General features: G+C 43.8%; 1 protein-coding gene across 4 annotated transcripts in view; it reads left to right on the top strand.

Annotated features, from left to right (window-relative positions):
- Positions 1-12,530, top strand: part of nrxn2b (neurexin 2b) — an 884,672-nt gene that overhangs the window by 233,222 nt on the left and 638,920 nt on the right. For 2 of the 4 annotated variants that reach the window (XM_084043029.1, XM_084043031.1), the window contains one exon: positions 4,955-4,972. The exons of the other annotated variants lie outside the window; for them this stretch is intronic. In XM_084043029.1, the coding sequence (XP_083899155.1) occupies positions 4,955-4,972 (18 nt within the window). The remainder of the gene's footprint in view (positions 1-4,954; positions 4,973-12,530) is intronic. 4 annotated transcript variants of the gene reach the window in all.

Genomic DNA, 12,530 nt, shown 5'->3' with positions numbered 1-12,530 from the left:
TTCATTCCATTTAGGATTTTCTGATCTTGCACTTTGAAAGCCACTCTGTACTGAGGTATGTGATGTTGACACAACATAAGTGTTTGGAATCATTTCAATGTGTAATTTTAAAGAAGTTATTTGGTAGTCTTAAAATAAGTACTCACAGCTACAAATTGTCTTAAAAGTCACACTGTGGCTTCAATTGTGTCTTAGAGGGTAATCTTAGCTTGATATACACGTAAAATAATTTGATTGAAGACTTATTAACTGAGTAAGAAAAAAAAGAAATATATTCTAATAACAATATTAATTATCTTATTCAATTTGCTCTTGTTTAGTATATAAGTATTAAAACAAGATCAATAAGATTTTATGGCTAGATATAAGATTGCAAGTCTTGCTTAGTTTTCTAAGTGTTAGTATTTTTTGCAGTGTAGGGCTAAAGTGGTTAATGTATGTTTTATAATAAAATCATTTATATCTGCAAAGTAACTAGTAACTAAAGTTTTCAAATAATTGTAGTGGAGTAAAAGTACAATATTTGCCTCTGAGATGTAGTGGAGTATAAGTGAAAGTAGTGGAAATTGGAAATACTCCACTAAAGTAAAAAAAATACCTCAAAATGTTACTTAAGTACAGTACTTGAGTAAATGTACTTAGCTACTTTACATCACTGCATGTTATCAATATCCACGATATTCACGAACAAGGCCTCGGAGACTGAGTCTTATTGATCGAGCGCGTCGGTCCGTTGCATTCATCCCCCATGCTTGCCTTCTCTGAGCTGCACTCTAGGCTCCGTCTCAATGGGCTAGAGATCAAGTAAAGGCTCAGCGCTATGAGGCATGAGAGCCGTGGTCTCCATCTGCTCTGGCCGCAATCTCACTCCTGCTCCATGTTTTTGGGACCATGAAGCAGGCTTTTTTTCTCGCCTTGGCTGTGGAATGTGTACAGTATAGCCGGTTGGCCAAAGTGGCTGACGGCCTATCTTCTGCCTCTTTGTTCCTGGTTTGGCGGAGGTTGTTAAAAGAGCGGTGCTGTGAAGTAATAATCAGTCAGGTGTTCTTGCGGCGCGGCATGCACAGTGAAATCCTCAGTGTTCATTTAACTCTGAGTGTGGAAAAATGGAAGGGTTACACGGTCACCTGGCGAGGCCACATATACTAGAAGGTACAGTATGGCTACAGGACTTTGAATGATACTGAATTGTGAAACAAGTTATTTGTTATTTAATTCTGGAAATAAACAAATGATTGGTTCAATTAAGCTTGCCGTTTGTTAAAAAAAAACTCGGACAACCAACAGAGCTTTAAAGGACAACATCATAGAGTACAGAAGTCCTGACGTCACTCGTTCATCCCCTGGTTCGTAAAGTAATTTCGCTATGGAGAATAACATTGGGTCATCTTAGAATCGTCTCATATAAGAACTGTGGTCCAAAAATAAACAAACTGTCTCTGCGATATCGTCAGGGAGGTGGCTCTGTATCGTTTACGATAGTCAGTCACTCATATTTGAAACAGTCTGTTTCTGGCGAAAATGTAACTTATTCCTCGGAAGTAACATTAGCGCTTTCTCACCGTCAGTTGATGGTTCATATCCATAAGAGTAAAACCGCCGGGGTCATTTGTTTATTTTTGGAACACAGTTCTTATATGACGCGATATTAAACACGTCTGGGAATTCAGTACGGGGGGGGGGAAACCGCTACCCAGGTAGGATGTGTAAATTATGTCAGACTCCGGTGCTCTATTGGCATACTCATTGACATTGGGCCCGGAGTCAGATGATTCCAGAGACTGAAGGATATGAAGCTGTGTGATCTTGTGGGAGATAGACTTCCCTCAACTTGTCAGGATTATCCAGTATCATGATGATGAGTGACTGACAACCAATATTCAGATTTGATTTTGTAAAATAGCAAAAATGAAAGTTGTGATGATAAAAAAAACTCGACTAAAGTATAGATCCTCCAACACAGTACTGTAATAAAGTACTTCATCACTTTACACTACTATATGAGAGGCAGTGTCGTCTGTCTTTGTTTTGTTTTTTACAAGACAAGAAAACAAAAAAACGGATGAACACAATTTAAAAGAATCACTTACAAAAGACGGATAGTCGAGACAGGGCAGATAATGCAACTGTGCCGCGATACTTTGGGAGTTCTGCTCAGTTTGAAAAATGAATCTCATTTAATGCAGCTTTGTCGGATAGCGACTACCCGCGCCCCCCCACCCCACCCCACCAACACCACCACCACCACCACCCCCGCCTCTAATCACTTCTCATATTTAACACCTGCCAATGCAGGGAGCAGTATCCACGCTTAATTAGGAGTTTGATCCAACAGCAACAATCAATATTTCTGATGAAAAGTGTGCATGCTTATTAAAAAGTTGTGGGGGGGGGGGGGCGGGGGGGTGTTGAGAACACTGGCTGGAACCCAGAGAGTTACACCGAGACTGGGCCCCTGCACCGCTGAGCTGCGGGGGTGGGTGGTATTGCCAGGAGGAGGCCGGGTTGCGGATAATAATATTGAGCTCTTTGCATGGACGAGCAGTGATTCTCTATTATCTTGGCGTGCGCGATGACACGTGCAGTGCACACACACACACACACACACGGGTGCCTCGGATGTACGCACACACACGCAAAACGCACACGCGCGCACGCACACACATTGACTAGGTATGCAGGTGCCTTCAAGTCCCCACCACTTTACAGATGAGCTCTGATGGTTGTCTGAGATGAATTTCGCTGAGTCACTCGTCCCTTTCATGAGGCTCTCCCCGTCCCCTCCTTTTCTCCATTTCATTTTCCATTACTTCTTTTTTTTCTTCGTTTTTGTTTTCGCTCACTGCCCCTGTTCCTTCAGTCTCTTTCTTGTGCACGTCTCTCTCTCTCTCTCTCTCTCTCTCTCTCTCTCTCTCTCTCTCTCTCTCTCTCTCTCTCTCTCTCTCTCTCTCTCTCTCTCTGTGTGGACATAACATAACGTGTTCTAACAAACTTTCAGGAAAGCTGCAATTTCCCAAGCAACATGTAGACATATCTAGGCGCATCATCATCATCATATTGCCACAGATGAAAAGCTCTTTACTAAAAGTGACCTGGCCAAGAGAGCAGCATTAACATTGTTACAACAACAATAAAACATAAACGATACAAACTGACCAATACAACCATTACAGGCTCAACAGAGACTGAGACTGAAACAGTAAGATGAGATGTGCCCTTAAGAATCAGCCGGTCCTCAGAGATAGCCACACACATTTTGAATTGGATTGACAATGACGACGAGCCCATGCAGCCAGAGAGGAATGCCTGCTGGCGGCAATGTCAAGGCAACAGTAAAAAAAATATGTTGAACACTTCAACTAAGTACTCTGCTATAAATATTTCAACCAATATAAATACCAGCTGTCGTCTCCGACACAAGATGTGGTGCCATGGATTTTATTTGTTACATCCCACATGCAAGTACACAAGAATAAAAATGATTTGTTGCCAACTCTTTGACAATGTAACAATGATGAAAGACATTAAAGAATAACAAAAGTAAAGGTAAAAATACACAATAATCATCAGAGCTACACCTCACTGGCTAGCTCTAGGGAAAGAAAATACGTCAATTCGCTTGAGTTCAGTTGGAGTGTGTCGCTTTCATAACAAATAACTCAGACCATCACAATAAGCCAGCATACCTATACGGCCACAGTGGGCTATCAGTCAAATAGGCTCTAGCCTCAGTACACATGCATTGGTTTTGTTGTTGTTTCAAAAGGCTCCTATAGGCTACTACTTATGACAGAGGAAGATGTAGGATATGGATGTGACTTGAACAAAAGTATAGTATTACATGAAAATACAATAATATAGTAATATGCAATAACATTTAGAATGTAGGCTGTACTGTATTATAACCACAGGTTTATTACCACCACCCCAGCCCTATTTAAACGTTGGCTTTTTGAAAATAGCAAATATACAAGCCCACAATGTGCCGCGATGTGACGCATTGTGAGCTTGTTGATTTGTATTAATTTTATACTTTTGAAAACTTGTGAAATGGGACATTCTGCATAATGAGTACTTACTATTTTTGGTACTTTATGTATATTTTGATACCAATACTTTTGTACTTTTACTCAAGTAAATTTGAATTCCGGACTTTTACTTGTAACAGAGTATTCATATTGTATTATACCTTTATTTAAATAAAACATTTTTGTACTACCACTGGAGAGTCCATGAGCAAAGCCTACTACTGTGTACTGTGTTCATGATAACCACATATATCTAGACTATTCTCTAGTTATGCCCAATTCGGTGTGATTATTGTGGTATGTTGTGGTGGTAGTTCTGCTATTTTGCCTGTGGTTTGCTCTGTAATTGTATCTTTTGTAAACAATTATATTTTCATCATTTCATAACTGCCTGATCTGACCGAGGAAAGATAATTTCATGGAAACTGGAGCTGGAGCACTATTTGGGGAGTGTGTTTACGCTCATCTTATTTGATCCCAAAAATGAGGCCCCATGTTAATGAACCTGCTCTCCTGGGGGACGGGGGCGTTTGTCACGATGTGTCTCTTTTTTTTGTTTTTACACATCTAACTATACATTTAAAAAAACTCTGTCTGTGACTAGACAGACCCTTCGGGCATGGGCGTTGTTTAAAAAAAAAAAAGGATAGGATAGTTAACACAGCATGCTAAACATGGCATCTCAGTAAGCAGATCTGTGATGACACATCAAAGACCTCAGCTAATGCGATGTCCCCTTGTGTGTCTCAATGTCACATGCCGTAATTGATTATGTTTTTTTCCACCCTTGTTTTGTTTTGATCTGATCTCTGAAACTAATCCAACCCTCTCTCTCTCCCTCTCTCTCTCCCTCCCTCTCTCCCTCCCTCTCTCTCTCTCTCTTTCTCTCTCTCTCTCTCTCTCTCTCTCTCTCTCTCTCTCTCCAGGTGATTCATCACAAGTCGGTAAGTTGCCTACCTTCCCTCTACATGTTTTTATTATTCTTTCTATTTTTTCTTTTTCACGTCTCAGAAGTGAACGCTGTTGTTTTTGCTGCTCTGTTTGGTGTTGTCTTCATCAAGGGATGCAGACAACCCCTCCACACACACACGCACACACACACAAGAAAAAACAACAACTGCAATCTTCATTACCCTAACTGGTGTACAAAAGCGACACCAACCCTTCTCCAGTGGGAGAGGGCAAGCAGATGGATGGCAATCTTTCCCCTCTCTCTTTCTCTCTCTCTCTCTCCCTCTCTTGTGCAGCCATCTTGCAGCCATCTAGTTCAATTACCTCATTTGTGTGTCGCCGTAGAGCAAGGGTTATGGAGTGTGTGGGGGGGGGAGGGATACCCGTCTGTTCCGCTATGTGAAGAGCCCCGCTGTTCACACTCTGACCCATGGGAGCCTCTGGCTTTATGTAGCCTTCCAGCGTAGAAATGAGGTGTGAACTATATTAGTTTCAATCAATCATATGCTGGTTTGGGGGCCCCCCAGCAACTGGCAGCAAGTATCACCCCCTGGGCTGGAATGAAGATATGTGGGCCTCAAGATGCATCTGGCTCTCTGCAGCCGAGTTCACAACCGGGACTCGTGACTTGGCCAACATAATGACACTCTCTCTCTCGCTCTCGCTCTCGCTCTCGCTCTCGCTCTCTCTCTCTCTCTCTCTCTCTCTCTCTCTCTAGTTTATGAAGTTTAATGCAAGGTGACTCGGGTGTTGTGACTCACATTCAGTCTTGAGGTCTGCTAGCCAGCGAAGGGTGGCGGAGGAGATGATTTGCGGTCGTTGTGAGGAATATTCAAGCAATGCATAGCCCCGACCACATGTGATTTGGATGAAGGTGCTGTTGACATGCCGACCAATTTAGAAATGCAGACTTTTCATGATTAACGCGTCATTTGCTAATTTGCCCTCCGTGCCTCTGAATGTCCTCCCCTTCAAAGCGTCAACACTTAACTGTATTATTTGTGTGCGACAGCTATGTTTAGAGACGCCGGAGAAGCGTTGGCAGTAGATTAACGCAAATTAAACCGCGTTGGCTGTTTGCGCACGCAAGCACTTTCGTTCTAAACGCTTTACCACCTTGCGCCAGCTCTATTTTGGGCCGAGCTGCAGATGAAAACAAGCCGGCCGACTCGTTACTGTCGTCGTTGGTTAGTGGGACTTCAAGCTCTCCTCACCACTTAAGCATTCATTAAACCCCAGACGGGGGGCTCTATCTGTAAATGTGCTGACGTGTCGCGCCGTTGCCGGCGTATCATTTAGAGTCGGCGGGCGCGAGAGCAAAAAAATGGAAGGAGAGAGCGGAGATAGACAGACTAATGGGACGTATCAGCGCCTTGCGTCAACAGTCAGGAAATGAGATGGTCAGAGTTTAAAAACTACAGCTCACAGCACTTTGGGGCTGACGCGACTCATGTTTTTATTATTATTTATTTTTTTGTGATGTGTCAGTGTTTATCAGACGCCTCCTAATTATCAGCTCCGTCTCGCGCTCAAACTCTGCAGCGTCCACTTCCTGTTATTTATGTGCTGGAGCTGAGTTATAATGAGGGGAAATAAAGTAATACTTTCGTGCAGTCACTTAATTCACTGTTTTTTCTCATGGTACGTTAACTTCACCTAGGTTGTTGCTCTTCTGCAATTGTGGAAAGACGTCTTCTCCTCAGCTCACAATATTATTCCAAGCCTATATCCTGCCATACTTATCGACAATGACACATAATGCGTTGCAAGTCTTGGGGTGTCTTTTCTTTAAGCAGATTTGTGCTCAATTTTGAAGTGGATCGAGCCAATTCAGACTGCCGACGAGCAATCTTTGGTGGTATTTTGTGATGCTTTCTTCAGCTAAAGTAACCAGAAGATCTTTGATCCCTGCATATGCATGTGTACGGTATGTCTGTCTGTGGGAATATGTGTTGCTGTTGTTTGTTAGCAGTAGGGATCAATTTGTTGCCGGGGACGTGTCTCTGCTTTTGATATCCTCCCCTGGTCATTCATTTGTTGTTGCTGGTGGGAATATGGTTTATCCCTGCTTCTGGTCAGACTAAATTAAATACATGCATTTCGTTTTGGGAAATGTAGACTTATATGTATGATATTTATGTTTGATAATATCAACGATTGAATGAAAAATGGTATATGCTTGTCAAATCTGTCAAAAGAAAAATCGAAATGATTTTCAATTCAAAAATATAGAAAATAGCAGATCTACGATATCAAAACCTTGTAAATCAGTTATTTTTGCTAGAAGTACATTTCCGCAGAAATATATGGTGCCTCAGTGGAAGAGAATTTCCGCACCCGCCCTCTGTTTAGTTTTTACAAATCGAACCCTGGCTAGCAGTGTCCATTTTGTTTGTGCGTGGGTGTTCTTGTTTTGTGACCGGAGAGCTGATCAGCCGGGTCGATCCCTCTGAATACCAATGTGGCAGACTGTACAGACCGACTGTTGGAGGCCAGGGCAGGCCTGCTCACGCCCCCAAGAGGGTAAATGTCCAAATACCACCCTGAAGCCCTGCGAGAAAACAGGATCTGGAGAAGGGAACAAAACCAATTAAAAATTGACCCGAGACTCCTACGGAGTGTGGACGCTGTCAGACCACTCGGCAGACTGAGAGATGGAGATAATGCATGTTCCTTCGAGACACAGAACATTTGAATGTCGAGAGAGGAGTAGTTGGCAGGCGGAGGATCTTCAAACTATTTGTTAAAACAGGGTTTGGTATGACGGAGTTTTTTTTAACGCATATTGATTCGGTGCTGAGCGCAATGAATTGGTACTCCATCGTGGAAGGACATTGACCACCTTGACCACCGAGCTCCAGGACGTTTCCACTGAGCAGCATCAGTGAGTCGTACATTAGCGGTTAGTGGTCGGCACCTCTGGACCTTAACCTTTCCCAGTGAAACGGAGAGAGTATGAATAAATAAGCAACTGAGTGGATAAGCGTTCACACTAGCACCGACAAAACGACAAGCCACAAGTCGTTCTCGGTGGAAACATGAGAGGGATTCATTGAATACTTTATTGAGGTGATTATTAACAATACAGGTAGTACAATCAAAGGTTATGCTAAAAGGTTAACACAAAGAGCCCCTTGTTTGTTTCCATCGTGGTCCTTTGTACTCAATTAATCAGTAATAGATACAATACAATACACAGAGCAAGTTGGGGAGCTCTGGTCAGGGGATTCTGCTATCAAGGTATTCAAGGAGTTAAACTATGTTCACTTGTATTTTGACGAAAGGAATTCTTTTTAGGTTAGTTTTGAGTTTGGGCAGGGAGTCGAGATCCCTTTAGGGTCTTTTGGTAAGTCATTCCACATTTTGGGACATGAAGCTACGGCCAACACTTTTTGCTGCATTATGAGCTACAGAAGAACTTGCAGTGAAGCATCAATCAATCATCCGATTTTGTCTCTCCATTTTCACTCCCATTCTCTCTCCACACGAATCCCTGCTTGCAATGGGGAAAAATGAATTCTTGCCACCAGCCAGTTCTCTTTTAAACCCAAGCCTTTATATTTGTCTTGCTCGTCGCTCCCTCACACACAGATGCACACGTGACGGTGCCACGAGCTCGCTGAGCAACGCGTCGAATCTGGCGAATTTGCGACAGTTTAGCTGACCACACTTGCCAGTGTCAATGCAGCAAAACGCGGGCCATAAGCCTTTGCGCCTTTGCTTACCAGGGGAGTTGGAGCAACGCTTTTTGAGGTGTGTGTGTGTGGGGGGGGTTGTCACAAGAAGACAGGTGGCTGCTGGGAGTGTTTTCCCAAACCACCATTGTCTATTGTTTTTGTTTTTTGTTTCTCTCTAAGAGCCCAGTGTAATAGCAGCAGTAAAAAAAAAGAGCGATAATGGAGTAGTAGAGTGAAAAGAGAGGAGAGAAGAGAAAGAGGGGATGTAATTTTCAGGCATTTTAATGTCTACCATGGCATGCACACGTGCACACACACACACACACACACACACACACACGCGCGCGCGCGCAGTCTCTCGGGAATGCACTAAGTGCACTATTACATGCGATCGTTTATAGCGATCAGAGAGAATGACTTGGTTGTCGAGATATCACTGTTTGATGTATTTGTTTGAAATGATGAGGACGGAGTCTTAACACTATGCAACATTTGAGCGATTGCTCCACCGCCTCGGGCATCCACAACATTTCAGGAGTCAGCCGGAGAGGTGCCATTATCTCACCATGTCTAAACTCTAACTATAGCCACTCTGCTACGTACATCCACACGTTCACGGGTCTGTGCTCTTGGGAAGTACAACAGAGAGGTGTGGGAAGGAACCATCCATCCATCCATCTACCTGTGTATCTGTTCATCCGTTGCTATTTCTGTGCCTCGGATCCGGCTGTTAAACTCTTGGCGGCGGGCGTGTGACACAGTGGCACAGAAACGGTGTCCTAAATGTCAGCGGGGATATGAGTGACTGCTGAAAACTTTGAAGTTAACTGCTTCCCCAATGATACAGTGCGGTGTGAGGAGTGGTTGTGCCTTGAGCAGTAATTATCTCAGGTAATGAGATGGCTATCTCGTTATGACCCCCCTTCAATATGCAAATGCAACCAGGGGTGTCTGGCATTTTATGGCGCCTGGCATTATGTCATGGGGGGGGGCGCCTTTTTTTGTTTGTGCTCTTAGAGAGGCACTTCTTGACCGTTCCCGTTACCGCACGGCCAGACAATAACTTTGAGCAGCGGCTATTGTTTCCAGCAGATAATAGATTGCTTTTTATTGTCCGCTGTCTCCACATTCGTGTCTCCTATATAAGCCCGGCTCAATTAAATAGGCAGGTCATCACTATCAAACAGAACATTGCCTCCACGAAGAGTGCCTTAATGATGAAGGTGATGAAAGGAACTCGTAAATTAGGGGAGTTATGGGGCTTTTGAAGGTCCGTGGCGGGGCTGTTCCCTGCCTGGCCCGTATTAGCGCAGAATAAAGCAGCTTACATAATGCATTTCCCAAATGCGATTGCAAAGCATTCCCCTAATGCCTGACTTGGGGAGTTGTACGTTGGAATTAGCATTGCATAAAACATAGCCATGGGCAGTGTATTCTGGTGGGAGGGGTTTGTGTGCGTGTGCGTGTGTGTGTGCGTGCGCGCGTGTGTGTGTGTGTGTGTGTGTGTGTGTGTGTGTGTGTGTGTGTGTGTGTGTGTGTGTGTGTGTGTGTGTGTGTGTGTGTGTGTGTGTGTGTGTGTGTGTGTGTGTGTGTGTGTGTGCGTGCGTGCGTGCGTGCGTGCGTGCGTGCGTGCGTGTGGGTAAACAGGGTATTACTATACTTGTGAGAGCCAGATGTCCCTACAATGTAGAACGTGAGACATTGTCCTTGTGAGGACCATCTCTTGGTCCCAGACCAAGTTAAAGCCACAGTTACAGTTAGGAAAATATTCAGGTTGGGGCCAGTCAGGGTTAGGATTATTAGACATTTCGTTGTTAGGTTTTGGGGTTGGGGTCAAGGTTGCGGGTAAACCCCCAAGGTTTAGGTCATGTTTGGGGTTTAGTGTTGAGGATTCGGCAAAATGAATAGGAATAGGGAAAAATGACATTTAGAAACCAAAACAACCATTCAAAAAGGTTGGTGTCCTCAAGTAGAGTAATGCGTGCGTGCGTGCGTGGGTGCGTGTGTGCGTGTGTGGGCCCCACAAATGGAGCCAGAGCTCCGCGATTTCTGTTCCAAGTTCCAGACGTGTAGACGGACACCGAGCAGGCCGGGCATGGTGTGCAGCGAGCGGGTCAATTGCATTGTTGCATCAGCCCTGGACAGGCTTCTGCTGCCTCTCCAACCGGAGCGGGGTTGGCAGCAGAGAGAGAGAGAGAGAGAGAGAGAGAGAGAGAGACAGAGAGAGAGAGAGAGATAGAGAGAGAGAGGTGACTAATCACCTGAGCCAACAGATAAACAGCTTGAAACAGAGAGATTCCCACAGAAATATGCTTCATTCGATTTTCTTTTGGTTTGGGGCAAAATGCAATTCAGGCTAAAGGATAACAATCTCTCCTTGTAGCTGGCCTGCCTGTCTTCCTGTGTCTGTGTCTCGGGGACAGCGATTACCTCGCCCACTGCCTACCCTGCAGAGAAAACAGGGATTTGACTGCTTCACAAACAGCATGTGTATTAGCATCGGGCCGTGGGATATGATTTGATATCGATTGTCAACTCCTTTCATTGGGGCGGAGTTCAACCCGTGCGGTTGTTTTTTCTCGCATCAATCGCTTGGCGTCCTATGGAGCCATGTCCGGCTTTGGCTGCCGCTCTGATCAACACTGTTTCACCCCCAAAAGTAATATTGTGACTTATTGAACAAACGTTACAGTACAGATTTTTTTATGTGATTTATATATGTTTTGAAATAATAATCAAAATCTGCAAAGTAACTAGTAACTAAAGTTTTCAAATACATAGGTACGTAGTGGAGTAAAAGTACAATATTTAGATCTGAGATGTGGAGGAGTAGAAGTAAAAGTACTGAAAATTGCAAATAAAACTCCAGTAAAGTAAAAAAGAAATACCTCAAAATTGTACTTAAGTACCGTACTTGAGTACATGTACTTAGTTACTTTGCACCACTGCCGGACAGCAGGAAATATGAAGGGGGCGGCGCGTGTGATGTTCAGAGAGGCTATAGCTTGTGAAGATTAGCGGCGTCGGCTTTCATTAGCCTCAGTGTAATTGCGGTGATGGCTGTAAGCCCATCCGAAGCTCTCGTGCTCGCGAATCAAAGAGGGACGCGTCGAACCGGACCACCGGCACTCAGGTTTGATTTTCCAGGTTTCTCAGAAGATTTAATAGGCCTGTCTGTATCACAGCATGCACTGTCCTTTTCGTTCTATCCCCCTGTCACAATATACATAACCGTATTCACTATGGAGAGTATGCCGCTGTAGTTTAGTTTAGCCCATTAAGACCTGAAGCCGATTCTACAAATGTCTCCTAAATCCCAACCGTTTTCGGAAAAAATATTTGCACGGAGTGAGAAATGTGAAGAGCGATATATAAACGATATAGAAATATATTTCTATATCAGTGGTGCTCAATCTTTTTCCTGTCAAGGGCCCCCAAAATGATATGTATTTGGCCACCGACCCCCATCTCAAAATAATTTGTTCCAGGGACCCCCAGAAGCAAAGATTTGAGTTAAAAATGTTCGCTATCAAAATATATATATATTTAAAGATTTGCACGCATTTTCACGATTTTTCAAAAATAGCAGATCTACAAGTTCATAAGCGCAAGTTCGGTGCCGCGCTATGAACTTGTAGATCTGCTATTTTTGAATAGCCAAAGTGTAAAATAATGCTTTTTAGCTCAAATAAAAAAATGACAGAGATGCGTTCCCGGTCTTAATGGGTTAGTATAGAAATAACATACATTTCGCCTGAAATGCCCCAAATCCAGTTTTTGTACAGGGAGGGGTGTTGGTGAATTCAGTGACACAAAGTGCTCCTGTGAAGGAATGTGCTGGTACTTACACCTTCACTAGACTAGCGACATCGCA

Source organism: Gymnoscopelus microlampas (genome assembly GCF_963454915.1).
Source record: "Gymnoscopelus microlampas genome assembly, chromosome: 19".
NCBI lineage: Eukaryota > Metazoa > Chordata > Actinopteri > Myctophiformes > Myctophidae > Gymnoscopelus > Gymnoscopelus microlampas.
The sequence above is the reverse complement of the archived record's forward strand: the minus strand, read 5'-3'. Positions and strand labels throughout refer to the sequence as shown.